Raw genomic sequence first — 26735 nt, forward strand, 5'->3', positions numbered from 1 at the left:
TGCAAATTCTTGCACAGACATTTGTGGAACAGAACCTGTTTTCCTGCTCATGGCTGAAGGACCTAACTTACCAGCCAGACTCAGACATACTCCCAATCCTCCAAAACAGTTTGAAGGATCAGGAATAAGCAACAAGTTTGAGCACGCCCCATTTTAAGCAGGAACCCCCCCCCCCATTTCTTCAAATCAGCTTGTTGTGACACCTAGAATGATAAACTATGGTTTGAATGATCTCTTCAAACAAGGATAAAAACAGGGATTAGAGGGATTGCTGAAACTGCAGTTTATTGGTTCAGATGTAATGGCAAACTGTGATATGAGGAAACAAGGAAGTCAAATATTAAGGAACACGTAAAGGCAAAGTGGTCATCATTTGGAGGCTTAGGAAAGTGGCCATTTATTTTTTTTGGCACACATAAAGAATAATGTGTTCATTTCAATAATGTGTTCATTTTACACAAACAATTTAGTTCAATTTAAATTCAGTTGCATTTACCAGTGAGACCTGTGTTGCATTGATAGAGGTGTTTGTTTCTGGTGAGTAAAATAGGATTACAGTCTACACCTTACTGAACACAATGGGTTTACTTCTGAGCAAAATAAATAATACAGTTTTCAAACACCTCTACACATTGACTAAATCTATTTTTGCCCGGCCCACAAGTGCACACATTTAGTCCCTGTTGCATATATGCAATGTTGGGCAGAAATGGCTTAAGTCAGACACAGCACACAACTGTGAATACCATGATTGTCAATGATTAAGCTACTTGAGGGTAGGAACCTGTCCATACTAAATACTACACTAATATGCAGTAGTATCTTGTATTAGGCATAATCAAGTCATATGATCTATTTTGGATGAAATATTATACTCCAAATCACACTTACCAGCAAAGCCCCTGCCCCTGCCCTGAGGTGGTGGAACTGGCCCAAAGTGCCGAGGATATACAGATGCTGGATAAAAAGGCATGGCAGGTGGAGGTGGGAAAGGGAGCGGATGGTTCTGCCGGGAGAAATTTAAGCCTTCAAGGATGCTCTGACGCATCTTTTCAACCTTGGCAGCTTGTTCAGCCTACAAAAAAAGGATGTGGCAAAACATTTTTAAATGTGGCACCAATGTGCAAACGGAAACCAGATATATTAATATGCTTGTTTTCTCATGTATACTAATTTTTTTAAATGATACAATGCTTGCAAAGGCAGCTAGTTCTCTAGCAAGTGTGACTCTCTGGAAACGTCACCCAAATGTATGTGAACATGAAGAGCAAGTCTGCTGCCCTAAGGCAATCAAGTGTCCTTTCTTCTCTCCCCCCCCCCCAAAAGAAAATCCTTTACTGCTACAGACAGTAGATACAGGTGAAGTAGATACAGTAGATACAGTAGATACAGGCCTCTTCAGCCTAGAAAAGAGGCGCTTGAGGGGGGACATGATTGAGACATACAAAATTATGCAGGGGATGGACAGAGTGGATAGGGAGATGCTCTTTACACTCTCACATACCAGAACCAGGGGACATCCACTAAAATTGAGTGTTGGGCGGGTTAGGACAGACAAAAGAAAATATTTCTTTACTCAGCGCGTGGTCGGTCTGTGGAACTCCTTGCCACAGCATGTGGTGCTGGCGTCTAGCCTAGACACCTTTAAAAGGGGATTGGACGAGTTTCTGGAGGAAAAATCCATTATGGGGTACAAGCCATGATGTGTATGCGCAACCTCCTGATTTTAGAAATGGGTTAAGTCAGAATGCCAGATGTAGGGGAGAGCACCAGGATGAGGTCTCTTGTTATCTGGTGTGCTCCCTGGGGCATTTGGTGGGCCGCTGTGAGATACAGGAAGCTGGACTAGATGGGCCTATGGCCTGATCCAGTGGGGCTGTTCTTATGTTCTTAGGTGGGCCCTCCTTATCCATGGATTTGACTTAACACAGGGCCTGACCTGTGCCTGGAGGACCTCACCTTACCAACCCTATCAGAAGTCTCGGTCATGTCGGGGAGGTGTTCTGAGGCATGGGAAGCCTCAGAAGGCCTCCCAAAGCACTTCCGGTTTTACAAAAAAAAAAAAAAAAAAAGAAATCAGAGTGCCTTTCAGAAGCCTCTGGGGACTTCTGAGGTGTATGAGGCTCCTCTGCAAGTCCCCAGCCATGGATTTTGGTAACTGTGGGGGTCTGGGAACGGATTCCCTGTGGATAACAAGGTCCTACCTGTACTGCAACAGTGTAAAACAGCATTTCTCAAATTGTGGGTCCACTAGGTGGGTCATTACCCTATTTCTGGTGGGACCTGCAGAGCCTAACCCAGGTGATAAAAAGATCAGATAATTAAGGGTGCAGTCATGACCGGCAGATGAGTCGGCGCTGGCCCATCACTGTCGCAAAAGTAACAAAGCACTTTCGGGCCAACTTAGGAGTAAGGAAGCTGGCACACATAGTGTATCGGCCTCTGGCCCAAACTTCATGGGGCCGGCACAGGTAAGCCTGTGCTGGCTAAGCTAGGCTGGCGTGGGAGTCTGGGGTTGTGTGAGGAGGGTGGGGAGGAGGTGTTTTGGGGGCAGGGGAAGGTGGGTGGTGGGGCCAGGATCCGGCACTTACGTCTGTCCCCGGGCAGCTTGGATCTGTGCCATGTCTTTAGGTGGAACAGATCCAAGTAGCCCCATTGGGACTGCTGCAGCTTTACTCAGGGGTAAGGGGAAATGATTTCCATTGCCCCAAGTTGAGCACCTTTTGGCCCAAAGCTCATGTTGGATACATGTTAGGATTAGGCTGTAACTGCCTCAAGCCCTGTAGCTATTCAAAAATCAGATAACTGCTAACTGTCCTGCAAAGAGCTGAGCTCCTGCAGTTTGCAAGTTTGTGTAAATATAGGAAAATAAATGTCTGAGCGTCATTTCTGGTGTTTTTTTCCACACCAATTAAAAAATGACAATGACAAGTAGTGGGGGCAGGCCGAATCACATAACTAAGCACCTCAGATCTTGAAGCTTTTCCTTAGGGCTGCCTCTTTATGAGAAATGGATTAAGTATTTTTACAAATAAATAAATAAATAAATACCTGTAAATGAATAAATAAAATATTTCTTTCTTGCTCACCTTTTAAAAAAAAATCTTGTGAAGCTAGGGGGTCCTCATAAAGTATCATTTTAAAAAGTGAGCCCCAGTGCTAAAATGTTTGAGAACTACTGGTGTAAATGTTTGAGAACTACTGTTTGAGAACTACTAAAATGTTTGAGAACTACTGGTGTAAAAGCCCCTGGGGGCTGGGGATAAGAATAGGCCCTCAGTTTGGCTGTACTTGTCGTAAGAGGCGACTAAACAGCCACCGGGTAGATGGGACTCGTCAGCCTGGGAAGGCAGCTCATCTGAGAGAAGGAAAACTCTGATCCCAAACCTCCACTGCCTTGTGGCTACATCCAGTTATGGAAAAGGCTTCAGGAGTCAACCTCGAGGCAAAATCCGGAGCCGGAGTCCCTGAGGCAGTTCATGGCTGAACACAGTCACGTTCTGGCAACTCCTGCGACGCTGCTGGAACCAACCGTATTGGCCTCTGCCTTTCCATTGGACCATTTCAGCGACGTGGAGAGGGGGGATTTGCTGCATAGGTAACAGCCTATCCTCCATACCTACTTTACCCAGGCTTCGCGCACTGGAGAGGACACTCTGTTCCAGAGCCACCATTCAGAGCGTGACGCCATAGTCTTCTGAGACTGAAGGATGCCAACTGGTGTAAAGTGAACTAGCAACCTTTTAATTCTAATCTCAGAAATGCTAGACACAGAGTTTATTTTTAATTTGATAAATGCCAGCACTGATCTTGCAGGACATCACAGAAAGACAGGCCATTGCTGCTTCAAGATAAGAGATACAAGCATATTGTACACATTTATACAAGCACATTTATTAATCCCAATGCTTCAACTATGACCTGCTGCTTGTGGAAGATTCTTGATGTACACCAGTTTATCAACCACATATTTATTGACATGTACATATTCTATAAGACATATTGTGACCTACACTATTAAGAATATTTTATATACTGCGTTTCAACAGGTTCACAAAGTGGTTTACATTGTAAAATAAATTGAGCAAGTATACTATTCCTGTTTGAAATCATGGAACATAAACTGAAATCATTGGAACATAAACTGTGGCAAAAGAAATGTAAGAAGGTGATACGGGAGGCCAAGCAAGACTATGAGGAACACATGGCCAGCAAGGGGAATAATAAACGCTTCTTCAAATGTTAGAAGCAGGAAACCCGCCAGAGAAGTGGTTGGCCCTCTGGATGGTGAGGGAGGGAAAGGGGAGATAAAAGGAGACTTAGAGATGGCAGAGAAATTAAATGAGTTCTTTGCATCTGTCTTCACGGCAGAAGACCTCAGGCAGATACCGCTGCCCAAACGGCCCCTCCTGACTGAGGAGTTAAGTCAGATAGAGGTTAAAAGAGAAGATGTTTCAGACCTCATTGATAAATTAAAGATCTATAAGTCACTGGGCCCTGATGGCATCCACCCTAGAGTTATTAAGGAATTGAAGAATGAAGTTGCTGATCTCTTGACTAAGGTATGCAACTTGTCCCTCAAAACGGCCACGGTGCCAGAAGATTGGAGGATAGCAAATGTCACGCCTATTTTTAAAATGGGGAAAGAGGGGGAACCCGGGAAAATATAGGCCGGTCAGCCTAACATCCATACCGGGTAAGATGGTGGAATGCCTCATCAAAGATAGGATCTCAAAACACATAGATGAACAGGCCTTGCTGAGGGAGAGTCAGCATGGCTTCTCTAAGGGTAAGTCTTGCCTCACGAACCTTATAGAATTCTTTGAAAAGGTCAACAGGCATGTGGATGCGGGAGAACCCGTGGACATTATATATCTGGACTTTCAGAAGGCGTTTGACACGGTCCCTCACCAAAGGCTACTGAAAAAACTCCACAGTCAGGGAATTAGAGGACAGGTCCTCTCATGGATTGAGAACTGGTTGGAGGCCAGGGAGCAGAGAGTGGGTGTCAATGGGCAATTTTCACAATGGAGAGAGGTGAAAAGCAGTGTGCCCCAAGGATCTGTCCTGGGACCGGTGCTTTTCAACCTCTTCATAAATGACCTGGAGACAGGGCTGAGCAGTGAAGTGGCTAAGTTTGCAGACGACACCAAACTTTTCCGAGTGGTGAAGACCAGAAGTGATTGTGAGGAGCTCCAGAAGGATCTCTCCAGACTGGCAGAATGAGCAGCAAAATGGCAGATGCGCTTCAATGTCAGTAAGTGTAAAGTCATGCACATTGGGGCAAAAAATCAAAACTTTAGATATACGCTGATGGGTTCTGAGCTGTCTGTGACAGATCAGGAGAGAGATCTTGGGGTGGTGGTGGACAAGTCGATGAAAGTGTCGACCCAATGACATAGTGGAAATGGAAAAGGTGCAAAAGAGAGCGACTAAGATGATTACGGGGCTGGGGCACCTTCCTTATGAGGAAAGGCTACGGCGTTTGGGCCTCTTCAGCCTAGAAAACAGACGCCTGAGGGGGGACATGATTGAGACATACAAAATTATACAGGGGATGGACAGAGTGGATAGGGAGATGCTCTTTACACTCTCACATAATACCAGAACCAGGGGACATCCACTAAAATTGGGCGGGTTAGGACAGACAAAAGAAAATATTTCTTTATTCAGCGTGTGGTCGGTCTGTGGAACTCCTTGCCACAGCATGTGGTGCTGGCGTCTAGCCTAGACGCCTTTAAAAGGGGATTGGACAAGTTTCTGGAGGAAAAATCCATTATGGGGTACAAGCCATGATGTGTATGTGCAACCTCCTGATTTTACAAATGGGCTATGTCAGAATGCCGACCCCGGGGGCTGGGGATAAGAATAGGCCCTCAGTTTGGCTGTACTTGTCGTAAGAGGCGACTAAACAGCCACCGGATAGATGGGACTCGTCAGCCTGGGAAGGCAGCTCATCTGAGAGAAGGAAAACTCTGATCCCAAACCTCCACTAACTTGTGGCTACATCCAGTTATGGAAAAGGCTTCAGGAGTCAACCTCGAGGCAAAATCCAGAGCCTGAGTCCCTGAGGCAGTTCATGGCTGAACACAGTCATGTTCTGGCAACTCCTGCGACGCCGCTGGAACCAACCGTATTGGCCTCTGCCTTTCCATTGGACCATTTCAGCGACGTGGAGAGGGGGGATTTGCTGCATGGGTAACAGCCTATCCTCCATACCTACTTTACCCAGGCTTCGCGCTCTGGAGAGGACACTCTGTTCCAGAACCACCATTCAGAGCGTGACACCATAGTCTTTCGAGACTGAAGGATGCCAACAACATGTCAGAATGCCAGATGCAAGGGAGGGCACCAGGATGAGGTCTCTTGTTATCTGGGGTGCTCCCTGGGGCATTTGGTGGGCCGCTGTGAGATACAGGAAGCTGGACTAGATGGGCCTATGGCCTGATCCAGTGGGGCTGTTCTTATGTTCATGCAGAATCTAACCGTTTTCCTTGCATTTACGCCACTCAGTTCCTTGCTAGAAAACAGCTAGCACAGAAAGTCCTATGGGGACTATGGGAGCTTTCACCATAGCTAGTGAACAAAAGTTCACTTATCTGGAGGAGATCTCTCTAACTGCCTCTTCCACCATATGATGCAGCACACATCTCTTTAGTGTGCCTTCACTGGCCAGGGGAGGGATTTAATATAGATTGGGCAGCTCTTTGTGTACATGCACTTATGTTAGCTTTAATATGCTGCTTTCTTACCTTCTGGTTCAAAGCGACTGTTAAGTTCACTGTGAAAAGCACTTGTCCTTCAACAATGTCTTTAATGCAGAAATTTTTCTAAACAGATTCCAATATGCATAAAAAAAGTTTAAGGAATAACCTACCTGACCATCACAGAGGTCAATGAGAGGAACTTTCTCCCGGCTTGCTTTGATCAGCTTGGTCTGGAATAGTTTTCCATCGAAGTACATCCAAGGACAGCAATGCTCCCATGGAATTGGTTGCCCACAAGCATCATTTGCAAACAATGCCATGTCGACACCGCTCATAAACAAAGCAGACAGCTGAATTCCTCGAGGATCTAGATTTTCAATCTTTAAGACAGAAATGAAACCTCCATTGGCTAAAGTTTTAAGCTTAAATATCTCCATCTGCAAGTTTATTCTGGAACAAAACATGTTTACTACTAACAGCAAGATCTGAAGAGGTGATATATACTGTGTATATTAATACACACAAACACACACACACACACACACACAAACACACACAGAGTCATGTGTGTTTGCAGCAACAAGATATAATCCCTTTTAAATTGTTTGCTTAAAGTTCATTGAAAATGAGTGGTTAAGGTAAAATGTTTCCCATTTTCAAAGGGCATGTACTTCAATAACAAACAAGTCCCAATATTGAAGAAATTTTAATTTAATTGATTTATACTCTGCCTTGAAAAGCTAATTTCACAAGGTGGCATACGTTAAAAAGTGGGAATAACTTAAACTTGCATGATTCACATCTTCCTATGGAATGGGAAGAAAAAGTTCAGTGCTAGTGGGGTCTACCTCATAGTTCTCCCAGACACTGGGAGGGTAGAATCCTCAGGTTGAGTATGCAAATATTTTTTTTTTTAAAATTAGGAAGAATTCACAGAAAAATGTATGCTACTAGTACCATACATAGTACAAGCCACTAGTACCATGCTACTAGTGCTATGGAAGGTAGAGGTATAGACTTTATTAGCTCAATTAACAAACAACAAACTTCTGCAGTAAGAACTTTGGTACAATTTTTTTTACATGTACCATAGTCTGTAATAGATATTATTTAGATAAATTCATACACTTAACGCTATGGAATATTCCAGAACTGGAATTCAAGAAGAATCAGAAACCACTGAAGGAAGATCCTAGCACTATAGTAACATTCTATGAATGTAATGAGGCCCCAGATTAAGTCTTCATTATTTCTAGTTAGAGGCATCCAAGTTGGAAAATACATCTTTACTTAAGAACCTGGAGAACAGCTACCAGTTATAATTGGCAGAAATGGTTAAATGGTCCATTGGTCTGACTCAATAGAAAGGAGCTCTTAATAATATATTCACATAGAAGAAACTATCTCAGATTAACATTTGTGATATGTGACATGATATGAATATGTGATATGTGAGCATTTTGTCCAAACTGCTTTAAGCCTTTGTTATGAGTACAGCAATGAATCACTACTAGTTTGTTTCAAGGTGAATACTGGTTGAACCACAATCATTAGGCAACTGAAATTTGGAAAGTAGGTAGGTAAAATTGAGGGTTGTATGGTGCAGCAGCAGCAGCAAAATTAAGTGCCCAAAGTTAATTTGATTAATCTAATCAATAATCAGAAAATGCTACTGTAAATAAGCTCATGTTGAACAACTGTAACAGATGCTCAGTATTTTGGCAATTCAGTGCTATATTGCATGGGCAAGTGTGCCACAAGCCTGTGCTACTGTTGACGTCCTTCCATTCACTGTAATCATTTTGAAATTCAGTAAGTATTCCAGTTCCTAGGCTGTCAAACATAGGCTGCTATTAAGACATCAACAGTTTTGAAGGACAGTCCATAGACAGTTTATCTAAATGCTTGAACTTTGCAAGTCAAAATAAAATTAACATGCTAAATTCTGCCTGACTCTTGATAAAATGTGCGATTTAGTGCTATCCAGGTACAGTTCTTCTCCGAGCCACTCACCTGTAATTCTAAGCTCATACTGATTTAACTGAGGTAATTTACATTCAGAATACAAATACTGCCTTACTGGGTCTGGCCAATGGTCAATTTAGCCCAGCATCCTGTCTTCAACGCTAGCCTATACCAGACGATAGAGCCATGGTGTGAGGTAGGCCTCCCTAAGGAAGTACAAGTTGTTAGCAGGGAAGCAGCGAGCAGTAGCAGAGAATCAAGACAGAAAAATGGGGAAGGGGAAGACAGAAAAGATCTACAGAGAGAGGCACGACAAGCACAAAAAGAAAAAATGACCATTTCAGCTGGTATAGAACCTTCACCAAAAAAAATTATATCAATATTACCAAAAACCCCAAATGATACTTCTGAGTAATTTGTATATTATCCATATACATATTTTTCTAAACTTAAATTACTGAGGCCCGTTGCATCATATTTGCCTCCCCCTGTGCATCTTAACAAAGTGATGAGGTATTAAATCACACATTATTATGATAATGGCTGGGAATTTTTTTTTGGGGGGGGGGGGGAGGTAAGAAAAGCTAGGTAAAAATTATTTTCAAGTTACATGCAAAAGTGGTCTGGGGGTTCCTCAGGAGCTTTTCAGCATTCCTTGGCAGTGTGGAGTGATTCTGTCACAGATTTAAATCAAGTATCCCATTTATAACTGACATATCTTCTCAATAAAACAAAGAGGTGACCAATTGGCCTCTGCAATAAGTAAAACCGTGTTTCTACTCTCTCAAAACCTTTGATCATGCAGCCACATGATTTTAGAAAAAAATGAAACATGCTTGTGAGGGAAGAAATTGTGAAATTTATGGTTTTTTTAAATAAACACACACAAGGATACTAGCTTCTATAACAGCATTTATCAACCAGTGGTACTTTACCATCAGTGGTACTTGAGGTGGTGTCTGGTGGGACATGCGGGACCCCCAGATGCTCACTGCTTGGCAGCAAGACCAGCAACTCAATGCAACAAGCAGCAGTAGGAGGTTTGGCTCGCCAGGCAGAGTTCCACCACGCATTTATCGCATGTTCAAAAAAAGCCGTCCCACCTGCCCTGAGTGTCTTACTGGTGCTATTGCATTGTGTCTGGCCTTCCACTCTAGAATTAACTGGTGATGATATCATTGCCAGTTACTTCAGGTGGTACTTCCAATAAGGGGACCATGCAAAGTGGCACGGTGGGGGGAAAAGTTGATCTAGATGGACCCTGGAGAGATATAGGGTGGCATCTCACTGTCCATAGTGAGTCCATCAGTTCAGTGGGAAGCCCCATAATATAGTACAAATCTCATCATGATAGATTTATAGCATTTATGAATCTATTAAATACATTTAACACGTAAACAAACAAACATTTGATCTCAGAACACAGCTATTCTCTCCCACGGCCATTATGTTATATAAAAAGTAGCCTGTACTCAATGTACTTGAAATTCAGCCAAAAATTCTTTAGGAAATAAATTTAAGCTTTAACATGTTTTCACTAAATTTAATTTCATTTTAAACCACTTTTAAATATGGCAGGAAAAAGATGTTGGGCCAATTCTATGAACCATTTTCAGTTTATTCAGGAATGGGTTTACCCCCAAATCCTTGGCTGCTTGCAAGGATTCTGTGGTTCATGTGCAGGGGTAATTTAGAAGGAGAGAGTGAGTGTGAGCAAGTGCATACATGAATATAAGAATAAAATAAAAACAGCACAGTGAGGACAGGAAGATAAAAGACTACTGAAGTAGCAAGTGCAGTGCCAGGTAAAGTAAAGGCAAGAAACAACAGCGTTTTAGGTCTTGTGGGTTTTTTTTCATTAACTTTAAGGAAACAAGTTGATATCCCTACTATGATCAACCAATCCAAACTAATCTGGAGCGTAAGTAAGAAGCCCTTTATGCCAATACCTTTTTTGCTGGAAAAAAACACACAGACTGATGAAACTAATTCTTGCCAAAGAGAAAGAGTAGTGCTCTACCAACTATAGATGAAGTGCCTCTTTAAAGTCACCTTAAGTTCCTGAAGTTGGTCTGGTTCATACAGTTTTGGAGATAAAGATTGAGCCAGGAAGGCATCAAGTTCCTGGCGACGAAGTATCCGAACCCCAGGCCATTGCACCATATACCTACAAAGGCAGAAGTATGGACTCCGTGTATAACCACCATTAACATTTCTCTAGGATCTGAATAAGTCATCAAAATAATCTAATTGCATAATCAAATTTACAATACTTCATATACAATTCATTCATAAGTTAACCTCTTGTTAAGTTTCTTTTTTCCCCAAGGACACTTCAAGATACTGCTACTGATTCTCATTATAAACACACCATTCCATCAAAGAACAACATATCATTTTCTTATGCTTCTTGAGTTGCCAATTATTTTTAATGACAGACTAAACCAGCTACCCTCACATGGGCTGTATCTTGGACAGTCAAGGTGACCTGCCCTTGAACGAGACTTACAGCACCAGTCCTTTTTCTCTCCCTCGCCTCTTTCTAAAGTGGCACTATAAAGCAGACCATAAGTTGCTGTGCTGCCCTTTTTTACCATGCAGTTATATCTATAGTGTCTTTGAATAGTATGTTTATCACAAAATTCTAGATTCTGATTATGCTTTGCATCTGGCTGAAGAACTCAAAACATGCCCAAATGAGTCCAATTACAGTAAAGTTATGAATAATAGAAAAAACCCACCCATGATAATACCATTACATTATTTCTAGTCATGAAGGTATGTGTATTTAACGTTACAGTTCTAAAGACAGAATTTTCCAAAGTAAAATAGTTCTTGTAAATCTGGTCTTTGATTGGCAGGTGACTAATTGAACACACATTAAACACACATTTCCCCACCCCCCAAAAAGTAATTTTAATGTCCCTTTCCTCTAATGCAGGGGTCTCCAAACTTTTCAATATGAAGCCCACATTGTATATTTTACACATTTTAATGGGGCAAAAAAAAAATCAATTTTATAAATGAATGAATAAGTTTTACTGGGATCTGTTTTGTAATCAGCATGATATGCTTCAGGACAAAAGAGAAATGTGACAATTACAAAGAAACAATACTGTGCTTAAACTGAGAAATGATATATAATGAGTAAAAATGTCATTAGCTAGCAAGTATTGTGACAAAAAACCAGGTTGCTGCGGGCCGGATAAAATCTTCCCACAGGTCGCATTTGGCTTCTGGGCCGTAGTATGGAGGACCCTGCTCTAATGAAAGGTCTATAAAGAAATGTATGTATTTAATTATTAGAGTAAGGACATATTGAAGAATTATATATTCTTTATATTGCTCTCATAGTTCTGTTCTTTGAAGAGAAGAGTTGTCAATTGATCAAAGCCACCCAAAAACCAGGTCATTACTTTCACATACATAAAAAGAAATTGTAAAATTGGAATGCATTGGAAGTACTAAGTTGGAAGCAAACATTACCAATTAATGTTATAGTACTTCCAAATTTGGAATTCAACCACTGTTACAATGAAGTTTTAGCCTACACTGAGGCCAGTAAAAACACTCACCTTAATACACAACAGAGCACCATAAGGGGAGTGGGCACATTAGTTGGGTTTAGCATTGCTGGTGTGTCTGACCTCATGCAGGCCAAGAATGCCCTCATTCGTCGATTCTTGTCCTCTACTGCTTTCCCCAGCCACAGTTTCTTCAAATTGGGACAGGTCCATTCCCTAAATGCAAGAGCTTCTACCAATTCGGGGGTCTGGGGAGACTTCCCTTTGTAAGCAGCCCATTCTTTAATTATCACTGGTGAAACTACAGAATAATAAAAAGAAACCAGATACTTTTGACTTTGTTTACAGAGAGCCAAGCAATTTACCAAGAGTGGGTTCAAGCCAGGCAATTCAATGGATGACTTCATATTGGGCACTCACACACACCCCACTTATACAATTGTAAGGCTTCGTACTTTGCAAAAGAAGCTGCCATTAATTTATAAAGAAAAGCTCTCTGCAATGTGGTTGCAATTGAGTTTAAGCACTTTTAGTTTTAGCAGGGCTGTGTCCTCTATTATTTTAACCAATACTTTAAATTTAATAATTCTGTGAAGTAATTTGTTTCAGACAGGAAATTTATCCTTTTTTTAAACCTTAACATTAATTCATGGAATATTGGTTAATCTTTACTGAATGCTGATTGGCCTGTAGGCAACTAATTTGTCCTTTCAAAAATGAAGGAAACACATTGCAGAGACATTAAAATTGTTTTATTTGTCCTAGCCGAGGAACACGACAGAGCACACAATGAACTTGACAGTTCAAACTGAGTCAGGGCAAAGGATGGTTGGTTCTGCCATTGGATGAACTGCTCTGATTCTATGTGATCTTGATGTTATGAAAATATGTAATGCTTTTATACAACTTCTAAGTTTGCTGGGGCCAATTCTGCTATTATAAAGAACACTTTATAAAATTCTGCTAGTCATTCCTGTGCCTTCATTTGAGAAGTTTTAAAACAGAAATATGACCACATCTAGCATGTTAATCTGAATTAGGCTCAACTTAAATGAAAAGCCAAGCTGAAGAAGAAAACAGAATTATTACCTATGGTCATTGAAGGATTGCCAGGAAGGGGCTTTTTAAAAGCCACACTAAGGTCAGGATTACATATTGTATAGTCCACTCATGCTTGGAAATCCTGGCCATCATTTTTCTCCTGCAAAGCAGCATGGATGCAATGGGGGGAGAGGTCAATATTTTTAGCAGCCAACTTGTGGGCAGGAGAAAAGGTACTTAAGAGAGTTTGTCATTCTAAATGGTATGACTCTTTCACAAGCAGCAAGGTAAAAAAAAAAAGCACTACCAGTTCCTGTGCAGTGTAGCAACAACATTTACTACTACTGTATTCTCTCAGTTTTAACCCCCTATTTCAGAGGTTTCCAAACTGCGGGGGCCAGGAGTCGATGAGTGGGTTGTTACCCAATTTTTGTTGGGATGTGAAACTGAAAGGGCAGATTAAGCTGTGTGCATCAAGGGTTAAACAAACTGCTACTTGAGGAGGAACTGTGCTGTTCAATCACCTTTCTAATTACACCCCTTGGAATTTATAAATCAGGCAGCCTCTAGGGCCTCTAAAAAATCTGTGAACCACTGTCCTAATTACAATACTGAGTGACTAACAGCCTACTTTACAGGATTGGTATAAGGATTAGCAGGGATTTCTGTGAATAACTGAACACCTGGAAGATATTATATATTAAGTTACATGAATATTCAACCTCTGAGTCTCTGTTCTACAGAACGTTTTCTTGAATCTCTCATATTCAGACTTTATTGCGTATATTTGTAGTTGCTCCAGAGAACAGGGGAAACAGAATTCAGCAACATACTCAGTTCTACTCTCTAACAGTGTTCATGGTATGTTATGACAAGTGAAGATGGTTCTTGTTTTTTATTTTTTGCATTTTTAGCCAGCCCTTCTTTCATGGAGTTTAGGTCTATGTTCACTGATACTCTTCCCCATTTTTTCTTACAGCAACTTTATGAGGTATAGTTAAGATAAGATAGTAAGTGGTTAAAGGTTACATTATTGCCAAGTGGGAATTTTAACCTAAATCTCCCACATCCTAGTTCAGCAATTCCAACCACTACACCACCTGGTGCTCCTTATCAAATATATCAAGTAAAGTTTGAGAATAAGACTGAAATGGTTTTGTTCTTACAGTAAAAAAAAAAGTATGACATTTCAGCTAGAGTCCAGGAGATTTATTTTAAGTTATTGACGTCCTGCTTCAAAACGTTACTGGAACATAATTTTAAAATTAACCATGACTAAAATCATGTGTTTAAAAAGAAAGTGAAGCATGAACCACAGTTTTCATAAGCACACCTAGAATTTAACGCATGTGGTGTAAAGTTTTAATTTTCATCTCCCTCTTCTTTATGCTAAGTAGGGAAGAGAGAGATATTCGTAATTTATTATTTGTTTTACAGAAGATAAAATGTTTTGAAATTTTATTTTGAAAATTCAGTGACTTTTAATCTTACATGAATATATTGTAAAAATGACATTAATGTTTGCACAGCTGAGAGATGAAAATCAAGCCAATAATGATATATTTATAGCCACAGTTACAGTGGCTCAGTTCAGGCATCATAACAAATCATGGCTAAGAAACTACAACTGTAACTTAACCCAGGAGCTTAACTAACCACCGTGGTTCACAAAGACAAATGAGGCAAGAATCAGAAACCATTGTTCGAAGTGGGTTTTGCAAATCACAGTTTGTGATAACTATGGCTTGTGTGATACGTGAGTTGACAACTTTAGAGGTGGCCACTGTCCCACCTCCCAAGTAACCAAACTGCAGATATGGCTGATGAAAAATGAGGGCAGACAAGTAACTTGGTTAGTATAAATTATATTTTGGTGTGATTTCAAAACTGAGTCAGAGTTTGCAGGTTAACAATGAAAGGCAAATACATACATTCCGGAGGAAGTCTGTTCTTTCTAAAAGCAAGTCTCTCTGTCTTTTTTCTGCTTTCTGCCAAACTGAACAGGACTCCATAAACATACTGACGAACTGGCCTATAAAGAAGAGCAGCAGGAGGCAGGTCTTTGTTTGCTTCATCTTCAATAGAAACTCCAATTTTGATTTCACCCTGTATATGAAACAAAAAAACAACTGAATACAAACTCTTGAGCATTTGTGAATTGTATCAGTAGCATTTGTTTCTAAAAGTTTTAGAGAAAATTTTCATACATATTTGAAGAAAAAAAGAATCCAAGGTATTGGTGTTTACTTTCTTTAGTCACTAAAATTTATCAGAATGCAGATGATGAATACAGTTGTAGACAAGCACGTGGTACTGAATGTACAGCAGTAGGTGTGCACTTCTGTGTACATCCATTCATTATCATGGATAAGACTGGGTGAGGTGTGCTCCTGGAAAGTACAAATTTTTAAAGGGGCACAAATTCTAAGTACTTGGGTAATCAGAAATGGCCTGGCCCACTGATGCAACAGTACAAGCCAGAAGAAACAGTTATATCACTTCAGTGCACAGGGGAGGGGTACCATTTCTGAATGTTTCCCCTATTCAAGACCCCCCTGCAAATAAAAATAAAAAAAGTATCGTTACTTCAGGTTTGAGAATGTTTCTTTCCCAGCTTGCTCCCTACTATGCTAGTTGCCTACAAGGACTGATTCATAAATGTGATTTCTAACTCTACTCAGACGTGGTAAGTCCATTTCATTATCTTGGAGTTCTACCACTTAATTCAGCAGTATTTGAAGACTAGGCCTATATACGCTGCTAATTAAAAACTAAGACAGCAAGTATCCACTGATGCTTTTAGAATCCTTGCTTTATACAACAATACCTTGCACTTTCGTTTGATTAGGGACCAGACCATGAATCTAGGTCAAAAATGGACAAATATCAAAGCATAGCCTTATTTAGCTTACAATTTTATAAACATAAATAACTGTAAAACATATGAATGCATGCAAAACCTAAATAAACAGAAATAAAAAAATAAGAACATTGACAAACATTGTGGCAGTTTGGATGAAACTAGACAAAAGAGGAAAGCACATGAATGAAATTTGAAATGTGGGTATGATTTAACATTGCAGAAAGAACGAAGAGATGAAAGTCAAGGTTTTGATGTAAGCGTCTGAATTGGAGAACTCTACCTTGGTTAGAACATGAAAGATGTAAGGATACATCAACCCCTTTTTGTGTCTATGCTCTGCCACTCGTAATACTTCAGGTGCTACAGGAGGTAATGGAGGAGTGGTAATATCCATATGGTTTCTGGTGGGCATTGACAACAGACATGGGATTTGTGAGCTACTGGTTTGGTTCCCTTTAACTTCAGCTGCCTGGTTTCCTGAAGAAACAGTAGAGGAACCTTCTGCCTGTAAGACATAAAAAGTCAACCTTGAATACATAGATTTACTTTTAAGATGCAAGTGAAAATTATGTAAGTACAGGTCAGTCCTCTTCATCTGTAGATTTGTATATGTGGATTTGACTATCCCTGGTTCTGAACCTGCAGCTTCAGACTGATCTGCTCCCTCCAGATGCAACCAGAAGTTTTCTCCAATCACGGTGTTTTCTAGAGGGTGTTCTCTGGGAGGCCTTAGAATGTCACTCCCTCCCCTCCCCCCAAAAAAACTTTAAAAGTGACACCCTAAGGCCTCCCAGAGTGCCTTCTAAATTTCTAGTTTTTCGGGAAAAACCAGAAGTGATTTTTAAGGCCTTCAGAAGGCCTTCTGAGACCCTGGGAGGCCAGGCTACAGAACATCTGCTAGACACAACCAAATTATCATGTCAGTTGCATTCAGAGGTCTGGCATGCCCTAACCTACAGATTTCATTTTCTGCAGGTTTTGGCATCTGCAGGGGTTCAGGGAATGGAACCCCCACAGATGCCAAGGCACAACTGTAAATATCAAGAAACTTCATGAGTTGGAGAACAAGTTGGTATTTATTTGCAACTGGAGCAAACCCCCCCACCACACACACACAGTTACCTCCTACTCTGAGTATTTGTCAAATTCATATAATTTATAGCCATGAAGGACAATATACATCTTCATCTTCCTTTAAAAATGCTACTAATTTCTGCTTCATTGTGAAATTTAGTGGAAATGCTACATGATGCTACCTGCAATAGAAGTGGGCGCAAAGCACTTCCATTTTGCAGGAGGTGCTTTGTGCCCACTTTGATTGCAGATTCCAAGCGTCGGGGAGCACTGCGGAGGGTAGCGCAGGGCTCCCCGCACCTCCTGCAGCCTGCTGCAACCCTACATTGTAAAAAGTAAGTGCAAAGCACCTCCCTTTGCCCCCCTTAGCGACACGATCCTGGGGATTGCATCACTGCCCCAGCCCCTCCCCCACAAGAACTTACTGAGGGAGTAATGCTCCCTCAGAGTTTGAGATCCACTGCTCTAGGCATTCCTCTCTGCACTAGTCTAGTGCAGCTTTTGATCAAAACGGTATCAATTTCTTCCTACTAGATACCTCTTGATGTACAATTCTGCATACAGTGTACTTCACTAGGAGTTGAACATCCAAAAATCACAAATTGAATTACTACATTCAAACACTCATCAACACAGTCTACTACACTAAGAACAGCATTACCTTTGTTTGGTCTCCCAGATCCCCACGTGCTTGATTTTCTGACTGGGTGCCCGTTTTTTCCCAGCTCAATTTGTTCCCACTGACATGACTGAAGAAAGAACACACATGGTTATTTCATACCATGAATATTACTGCTTTACAGCATCACTGATAATCAAGATAAGCAGGACAAACATATCTTTGCAGGTATTTGTAACTTCTCAAAAATATATTAAGTTAATATTCAGATTCAAACTTATGCCCATAGGATCTGTAAATAAGACTTGTTAACAGTCAATTATTAACCTAACCTAACTAGAACTAGTGTCCAGAGCACTACGGCAGTGATTTCCAACCTTTTTCATCTCATGGCACACTGGCAAGGCACTAAAATGATCAAGGCACACCATTGTTTTTTTGACAAATGACAAGGTACACTGCTATTAATGGAGGGTGCGCCCTCCCCTATGATCCTACTAATAAATGATCCTCTCCCAAATTCCCGTGGCACACCTGGGGACCATTCACGGTGCACCAGTGTGCCACAGCACAGTGGTTGAAAATGGCTGCACTAAGGAGAGAAGCTTTACAAAAGATACTTCTTTTGTTCCTTTTAAGCCACAAATGGCTAACATGAGCAGGCTATTAAAACATATAGGATAGCAATCTTTGCAAAAAATATTTGCAAGGTAGAAAATAAGCAGATTTCTGAAATTTAAAACTCCAAGGAAGTCTTTTTATACTGGTTAACAGAGGGCAATAAATTATTTTGCCACCTTTTCTCACATAAATAGTAAAATTTGCTAGGTCTAAGAACCTCTAGACAATACACCATTAGATGTTATAGTAGTGTAGAATCAAAACACAACAAAAGAAAGATTACTGGAAACAAACCTAACCTTACTGATTACCTTTCCAGGTAACCTCTATGAAGTTCTAATGCAGTATAAGCTTTGTCAAACAAGCACACATGGTTAACCACCATCTTTCCCTGCCTGTGACAGTGGGTGGCAATGCTGGTTAACTGAGCTTGGTAGTTAATATAGGGTTGGTTACATAGCTCACCACCTGCCTGCCTGTCTCCTCCCTCACAGGCTCAGCTCTCCAGTGCCATTCCATCGTCCTTCCTCCCCCGCAAAGACCCTTTAACAGGGACTTTCCCCTTTCCTCCTTACAAGAATACTGCTAAGGAAGTAGAGAACCTCCATTCCAAGAGGGTCTTTGTGAGGAAGGAAGGAACAGATGGACAGATCACAGAGCTGAACCCTGCCAGGTAAGTGAGGGAGGAGGCTGACAGTCAGACAGGGTGGCTTTGTTAAGTAAAAGCTTTGTTAACTGGCAACGCCCATTCCCTGTGGATATGGGGAATGGATAACATTTTTACTGTATCAACAAACATTAGAACAAGAGGTTCTTCTTGAATACAAGCATTTTTGTATCTGCAATGAATACAACTAGGAACAAAAACGTCCTCTTCTGTGATTCGGCTACTGGCAATATAGGTGAAATTATCCAAGCTGCCTACCCAGGGCACACAAGACCTGATCAAGCACAAGCACTCAATGTCCTATCCTGCCTATGACTCAGCACAGTCAAAACAAGTGACTGCTACCAATAGGTCTGGCATTGTGCAAATCAAATCATCCTAAGCATACAGATAACGAATACAGATAACGGCAATAGGTTTCACGAGAAGCATCAAAAGCCAATATTTAGTAACATGCATATTAAGACCAAGCAAAATGACACAACCCTATGAGTGAGCAACAAGCTTTTGAGTTCTCCAGAACTCTCCACTGGGCTAAAGGAAATTCTAATGCCACTCACTCACAACTTCTACGACATCTTGGTTAGACCTGCTAAAGCTTTTAGGAAACTGGCTTTTTTGTTCTTGCTGATGGGCAAACACAGCTACCTATGATTTAATTGTCAGAAACAATATTGTCCGTGGCTATCTAGTCACATGTAGCTAGTTTTAACAAGCAACCAGCAACTTGTTTCTTCCAAGTCCTGCTAAAACCTCGTTATACTTACTTCACGGCACCCCCACTGCCTTCATCATTGTCAGAGGAAGATGATGGAGAAGAGGCAGGAAAATATGTTGAATCTACATGATTGGGGCTCCCACTCTGAGCTGGGTTTATTGGAGAGGATCGTTCATATAATGGTGTATGTTTTCCTTCGTGAGGAATGTTGCTGTAGTTGTTTGGCTCAGACAGACTTTTTCCACCTGTGTCCAAGGTGATGGCTGGTTCTGAGAGGTTATAAGGGTATGGACCCTGACCTTGGACATTTCCTTGACTAGACATATGCTGGGCCTAAAAGACACAATACGTCTTATACGTTAATCAGCTATTCCTTCGCTATGTGCAAATTGCTGAGGCTCCCCATATCCACTGCAAACACCAGTAGAATTGAGGAAGAGGGGAGAGAGAGTGTACTTGCCACATGTTTTGCTTGCAGATGGGTCTGTGGAATGTTGAGCATCTGAGTGGCAAATGGTGGCACTATACCCGGCATTCCAAACTGATTTGGTCTGGCTGTTATTGGAAAATGGAAATGAAGAACTTTTTAAAAACACTGTATTGGTTGCAATCTTCTCCTGTATATATTCTGGCCAAGATGTGCAACAATACGATAGAGCATTCAAACACAAACGCTTGATGTTAAGCTTTGCCGTTTTAAAAACTTTGACCTCATTTCTTACTGCACAGTTTCTTACTGCACAGTTTATTTGTTCTTGCTCTGTTTCAACTTCCTTCAGCGCCCTGTACATGCTAGTTTTGTTTCAATTCTGTCTCTCTCAGGAGACACATTCTCCACTTCCTTGTCTGCTTATTTTTTCTTTTCGATATCTCACCCTGTTCTGTTTATATTGCAGTCACTCCCATCCTTTTAAGCAATAGAAAGCATACGTTCTATTTCTCAGTAGGCAGATCCTGCTTTCAATTCTGAAGTGAAACTTGCTTTTAACTCCTCAGAAAAAGTGAAAACACACCATCTTAAAAGTTTATGCCCACTTTAACCATTTGAACAATAATGCGTAACTTCTCTGTGATGAGTAACACATTCTTCCCAGTTGATCAGGAAGCAAGAATTGTAAAACAAAAAGAAGGAGGAGCCAACAACATGGAAACAGACTTATACATAATGCATCCAATATTAGACTATTTTATATCAATTGATATACCCGTGTTCAATTAGCCTAATGAAGGTTGCCTAATTAGGAATTATTCCAAAAAAGGAAGAACAGATTACTCCCAGAGAGTCCGTTATTAGCTTGACAAACAGAGAAGTCAGTCTGTGCTACAAATCAAGTATGTGCCCTTTAACAAGGTAGTTTATCTCAGAATAAGCAGGCTATTGTATAGCTGCCCTAGAGTAAAAAGGTAAGTCTCCTAACATTTAGGGCCCTATGTGAGCAAGTCCCAATTACTGTGATTTCCACTGCATACTAAAGTGACATCACTTCAGGACAGAAAGTCCACAGATGGGGATCTGACATTTATCCAGATGGTGCTTCACCTGTTTCAAGCGTTTTCTATTTTTTTTTTTAAACTTTCACTAATGCAGAGAATGCAACATTTAATAAAAGTTCTAGTTTTAGATTTTTCATATGGTTATATGTGTTGACTTTCTTGGTCATAACTGCCATTGTGGGTCAAAATGATCTTTTATCTGCACGTATACAGAATCAGGCTAGCCTCAGAATTTTTGTTTATCTGAGGCAGTCCAGAACTACATAACGTTAACTGGATGCTTTCTGACACTTTTTCCAGTGATTCTTCAACGTTTTTCATCCCATGGCACACTGAGAAGGCACTAAAATTGTCAAGGCATACCATCAGCTTTTTGATAATCAAGAAGGCACACCACACTGCTGGTGGGGGCTGGCACCCCGCCAATGGCCCTAACTAATAAATGATCCTCTCCCAAACTTCTACAGCACACCTGCAAACCATCTGTGGCACACTGGTTGAAAATTGCTGCCTTATTCTTTGAAACAAAATTCACTTTGCACTTTGCTTTAGGGAGCCTCTTATGGGTAGAGACCACACTGGCCACGGTCAAATTGGGGGACTTCACCCTTCCTATGCATGTGAGAATTTAGAACCCCCAAAAAGTATCTCTAGGCCCAAGGTACACCTCTAGTCAGCAACATATCCTGGTAAGAACTTTGTCTACCATGAGTCCAGAAATTTGATATCCAGGTTTGCCTAAAGAAAAATCACTTTATTGTCCAGAAATAAAGTAAAAGGACAGAGACAAGCTTTAGCTTCACAAGCAAGAACAGGAAACTACAGGATAAGAAAAACTTTAATGCCAATAAAGGTTTATGGATGGGATAAGAAAAAACAACCACTCCCCTGCTAATATATACTATCACCATCAGCTGCTGAAATTGAGATAACTCAACCTGCCAGCTAGGTCACATTTGGAAATACATATTAAAAATCTGGCAGTTTTTAAAAAATGAAAATACAATTTGGGGGGAAAAAAACACACTGCTCCAAAAGATGCTCTGTATTTTTTAAAAAGAAGGAATTACTGTGATCAAAATAAATTCTAGCACTTACCTAGGTAGTATGGTGGATGAAATGGCATAGGCTTATTAGTTGCTGAATAATATGCAACTGCTCTCTTAAATCTTTTAACCTTGTCATCTGTTCTAGACTAAAACAAGAAGTTCAAAAATCTTTATTAAAAATTAACAATTATAAGTAACATTTCAAACACCACATGGAATACATCTATCATGCAGATGCTTAAAACTAAAAAAGGCCACAAAGGAGTGCACCTTGTGACATGATAGCAAAATGTGCTTATGCATCTAGCATTGCCTGGCCAATTCTTGGTTCAGGGAAAAGGAAAAGGTCACACTTACACATGTGCACAAGAACACACAGAAGAACAATATATTTACCATTTGTTAGTACTGCAACATGCTTTAACTACAAGTATATGTCCATAAATATTTGTTTCTCCTTTACCTGTGAATGCTGAAAAACATCTTTAGCTATGGCATCCAAATCAGACGTGTCCTGAATATTGCGGACATAGTCAGCTACAGCTTTAATCACTACATCGCAGGGTGGTAAAACTAACTGGTGTGCTCGTACCTAGAAACACAAAAACATGTTAGAATCCCCCAGGCCACAGCAACTCCCTAAGGTAGTTCAATTTGGTAGTGAGTAGCTGGCTTGAATAAAATCCCACTGTAAAACAGGCTAATAAGGAATTCTATTAACAGAAGTAGGATTTAACGGCTTGTGTGTCTGGGATACTCACTAATTTCTGAAATCTTTTAAAAAGTACTAAGGCCTCTGATAATAAAATACTCTAAATATGAAATGTTGCTGTACTTCTAATTATATAACTGTAAAGACCATCTCTATGCATGCAACATTTAATTACTAAAATGGCAGCCACTGAAACATGTCCATTAGGGATATGCAAGCATAATCATGTGGAAGCCTGGTTTTCTAGAAAGTACTTTTGGTAAAGTAATGGAGCTGTTCTGAACTTACAAATAGATTTTAATAGCTAAATGTAGAATGAAATAGAAAAATGGAGAACAATTTGAGAGTCTGTAGGATGAATACAAATAAATGAAAGTTGTATTTTTTTTAAAAAGGATTTCTAGATATTGTCATTTAAAAAAATAACCTGCATTAAGATTTCTTTTTAAAACAAACATGGTAAAATCTCTTGACTTTTAAAAACCTTTTGAGTTAAATAGTGCTTTTTAAAAAGTAAATGCAAGGTCAATGAGGAAAAATATCTGAGGTTAAGCTGCAAACCTAACCACACTTTCCTGAGAGTAAGCCCCAAAATAGGACTTACTTCTGAGTAGACCTGGTTAGGACTGTGCCCTTAATCGCATAAGTCATATATTGCATTTGTTATTGTTGGTTTTCTCTTGATACAGAGACTAATAAATCATAAATGGGAACTTACTAGGAAATTATATTCAGCATCTCACCAGGAGTATATAACTAGTCAATATGGGTGATTATGTATTCTTATCCTATATTGCCCAACTCTGAAATCTACATGACATTAATTTGTCATCTCATGGGGAAATGCTAGTTTGTCAAATAGTGACCAGCCCTTTCTTCTGGAAAGTTCTGGATAGCCCTATCCTATGTTTACTGAGAAGTAAGTTCCTCATTCATTAATGAAACTAACTTCCAAATAAGCATACACAGCATTTCACTCATTCCCAAATATGAGATTTGCTAATATTCTTGAAAGCATACAGAAAACACAAACAACTTTCACTAAGCAGATCTAATTCTGCACTGCATGTGAGCTACACGACCAAAGGTTTTGAATTATGCTCCTACACTGTGCAAACTATTTAGCTGCAAAACCATGGTTCAATTATCATAGCATCCAGATGGCATGCATGCTTCCCCAGCAGATATACAAATTTCAAATTGGAACATTTATCTATTTTGTTATGTAAACTGCTTTTTGAACACTTTTATTGAAAAGCAGTAAATAAAAAGATGTTCACCCTGGGACTGTGCATTATGAATGAACTCAGGAAACTACAGTTTAGTTTAAATCACAATTAAAACAAACTAGGATCAAGTTCCAGGATCTCCGAATTCATGTATAATGAAGAAATAGGGTTTCATTCAAAATTGAAAACAGAAGCTTTCACTCTCCTCCCCCCTCTGGTGAGGGAGAGGCATGCAAGGTTGCAGTTGTTCTCTCAGTGGCAAACCACAGTTTCCTGTTATGGCTCAACTCAGTTTATGTATTAAAGGATTATCAAATTCTGAGCACTGACATATACTACTTGAAATTCACATCATTTTGGGGAGCAGGTGTTGAATCTCAGAAAATTCCTGAACACTTTAATACCAACTCATGCCTTTGACCCAAGATAAAATATCAGCCTTGTTTTAATAATTTACCATTAATTTCTAGAGCAAATCATACACTTATCAAAAAAACTAAGGAATTGAGGGCTGTATTTTATCACTTAGAATGCCAGAATGCACTTAGTTGCCTGTGCAATGCCACTTAGTGCCAGTATTTCCTACTAGCCTCCTAGACATTAAAAGAACATTAAGTACCAGCATTCACAGAATTTCTTATTTTTATTGTAACATTATCTCAAAATTAGTAAAAGATTTTTGTATTTGCACAACTTCCACATAAATATATGTACCTTATCTGATTACAAGATTTCACCAAATCTGTTTAAAAGGTACTATTTTACATATAACCCTAACAGCCCAATTTTCATGCTTCCTATGAAGCAAGTTCCACTGAGTTAAGGTTACTCCTAAGTGTGCATAAGATTGCAGCCTAATCAACATTTCTCCAAAGTTAGGAAAGCCCAATGAACTTAACTTTCCCAAACTGTAATACTTTTGATTGAGGAAATTTGAGCTTACATTTTTTTAAAGTGGAAAAATGTTCAAGTACATACCATGTTGCACAGTTTATAGGATAAGTTTCTTTGAACTACATTATCGTTAATAACTTCTAAAAAGTTATTTGGAATGGGAAAAGTTTTGAACCTTAAAAAAAAGACACCTTCCAAATGCTAGAGGAATCATAAACAGCTGCTGCTGGCAAAACAAGCTTGAAATTACTAAAAAAAATTAGCAGGTAAGTATTGATCAAGAAATAATAATTACATCTATAAGCTAATAAAAATTCAGCGGAGCACTTTACAAGTTCTACTTTCATTGTAAGAATATATATAACAATATTTTTAAAAAAGATTTACAATTTTAACCCAACAACTTCCAGGCTTAACTGAGAATTTTATTGAACAACTATCAATGATTACTCAGGAAAAAGCAAATCCTATGAAAATTATGTCCTGGGAGCAACTGGGGTACACTTTCACTCAAATTCAACTTGAAATGTCTGTCCAGTTTATTCGTGCAATTTTCCAGAAAGTTCTTATAGCCAACACTTTAAAAGCAAGACTATATTAATGAGTCAAGCATTCTTCGTTACTGAAGCACATGGCAGAAAAATAGAATCCTTGAACTTAGTCTGACTTGTGGTTATTGCCAACATTTAAAAAACTCAATTTTATTTGATCTCTCCTGCAAACAAGTTCCATAGGTTTGAACAAACCTAAAAGAAACAAACAAGCTTAGTACTGTAATTCAGATTTTTGTGGAGGGGGGGGGTTGATTTTTATCAAGCACTATCATATGTGCATCCCGGTTTTGACCACTATATAAGCCTTGTGGCACATCAGGTATATCCTAATGATAATATCCCTGAAGAAGATAGAATTCTGGCTAGCACAATCTCCAACATAAGGATAGGTTTTATTTATATAGACTTTTAAGTCACTTCATTCCAGTGGTACAGAGAATAAGAACACATTTTACACCAAACACGTACTATTTTTTTTTTTTGGCAAATCATGGTTTTTGAAAACCTCTCTAATGGTTTAGCCCCAGCCACTAGGAGCTGGACCAAATAAAAACATTTAATATTTCTTCAGAACTGTCTGTGGGCTTTAGCAAGATTCTAAGGAAATAAAACTCCATAATTAGTTGAGCAGTTATCAAGAATGCTTCTCCTACTAACCCCGTTACATATGGGCTCTACACAAAAGTGGTAGAGTGAGGGGAGATTGTAGAGATTGTTAAGGTTAATGGCAGGGGTTGTTACACAACACAGGGGATGAGAAATTCTCCAAGGTGGACCCTAAACATGTGAAAACTTTGCATAACAGAGCCTGCACTCTGAATTGTGGGAGGATACAAAAAGCAAGTGCAGAAGAGACTAGAGCAGCATGCTTCAGATGAACTGTCCCCATTCAGATGAAAGCTGCTTCTTACTTTACCAGATGCAGTTGTGGGCATTTCAAGACAAGCTCTATGCAGTAAAGGGAAAAGAGTCATAGCTTGGTGACAGAACACATAATATGCATG

At 39.9% G+C, this 26735-nt stretch overlaps 1 protein-coding gene across 1 annotated transcript in view; it reads right to left on the reverse strand.

Moving 5' to 3' along the window:
* FAM120A (family with sequence similarity 120 member A) overlaps positions 1 to 26735 on the reverse strand; it is a 63278-nt gene that overhangs the window by 6839 nt on the left and 29704 nt on the right. The window contains exons 4-14 of the mRNA XM_066614665.1: positions 22806 to 22934; positions 22392 to 22488; positions 20260 to 20354; positions 19849 to 20132; positions 17836 to 17923; positions 16381 to 16605; positions 15169 to 15343; positions 12248 to 12497; positions 10725 to 10839; positions 6878 to 7087; positions 892 to 1075 (exon numbers count right to left, since the gene is read on the reverse strand). Of these exons, the coding sequence (XP_066470762.1) occupies positions 892 to 1075; positions 6878 to 7087; positions 10725 to 10839; positions 12248 to 12497; positions 15169 to 15343; positions 16381 to 16605; positions 17836 to 17923; positions 19849 to 20132; positions 20260 to 20354; positions 22392 to 22488; positions 22806 to 22934 (1852 nt within the window). The remainder of the gene's footprint in view (positions 1 to 891; positions 1076 to 6877; positions 7088 to 10724; positions 10840 to 12247; positions 12498 to 15168; positions 15344 to 16380; positions 16606 to 17835; positions 17924 to 19848; positions 20133 to 20259; positions 20355 to 22391; positions 22489 to 22805; positions 22935 to 26735) is intronic.

This window comes from Tiliqua scincoides, chromosome 2 (genome assembly GCF_035046505.1).
Source record: "Tiliqua scincoides isolate rTilSci1 chromosome 2, rTilSci1.hap2, whole genome shotgun sequence".
NCBI lineage: Eukaryota > Metazoa > Chordata > Lepidosauria > Squamata > Scincidae > Tiliqua > Tiliqua scincoides.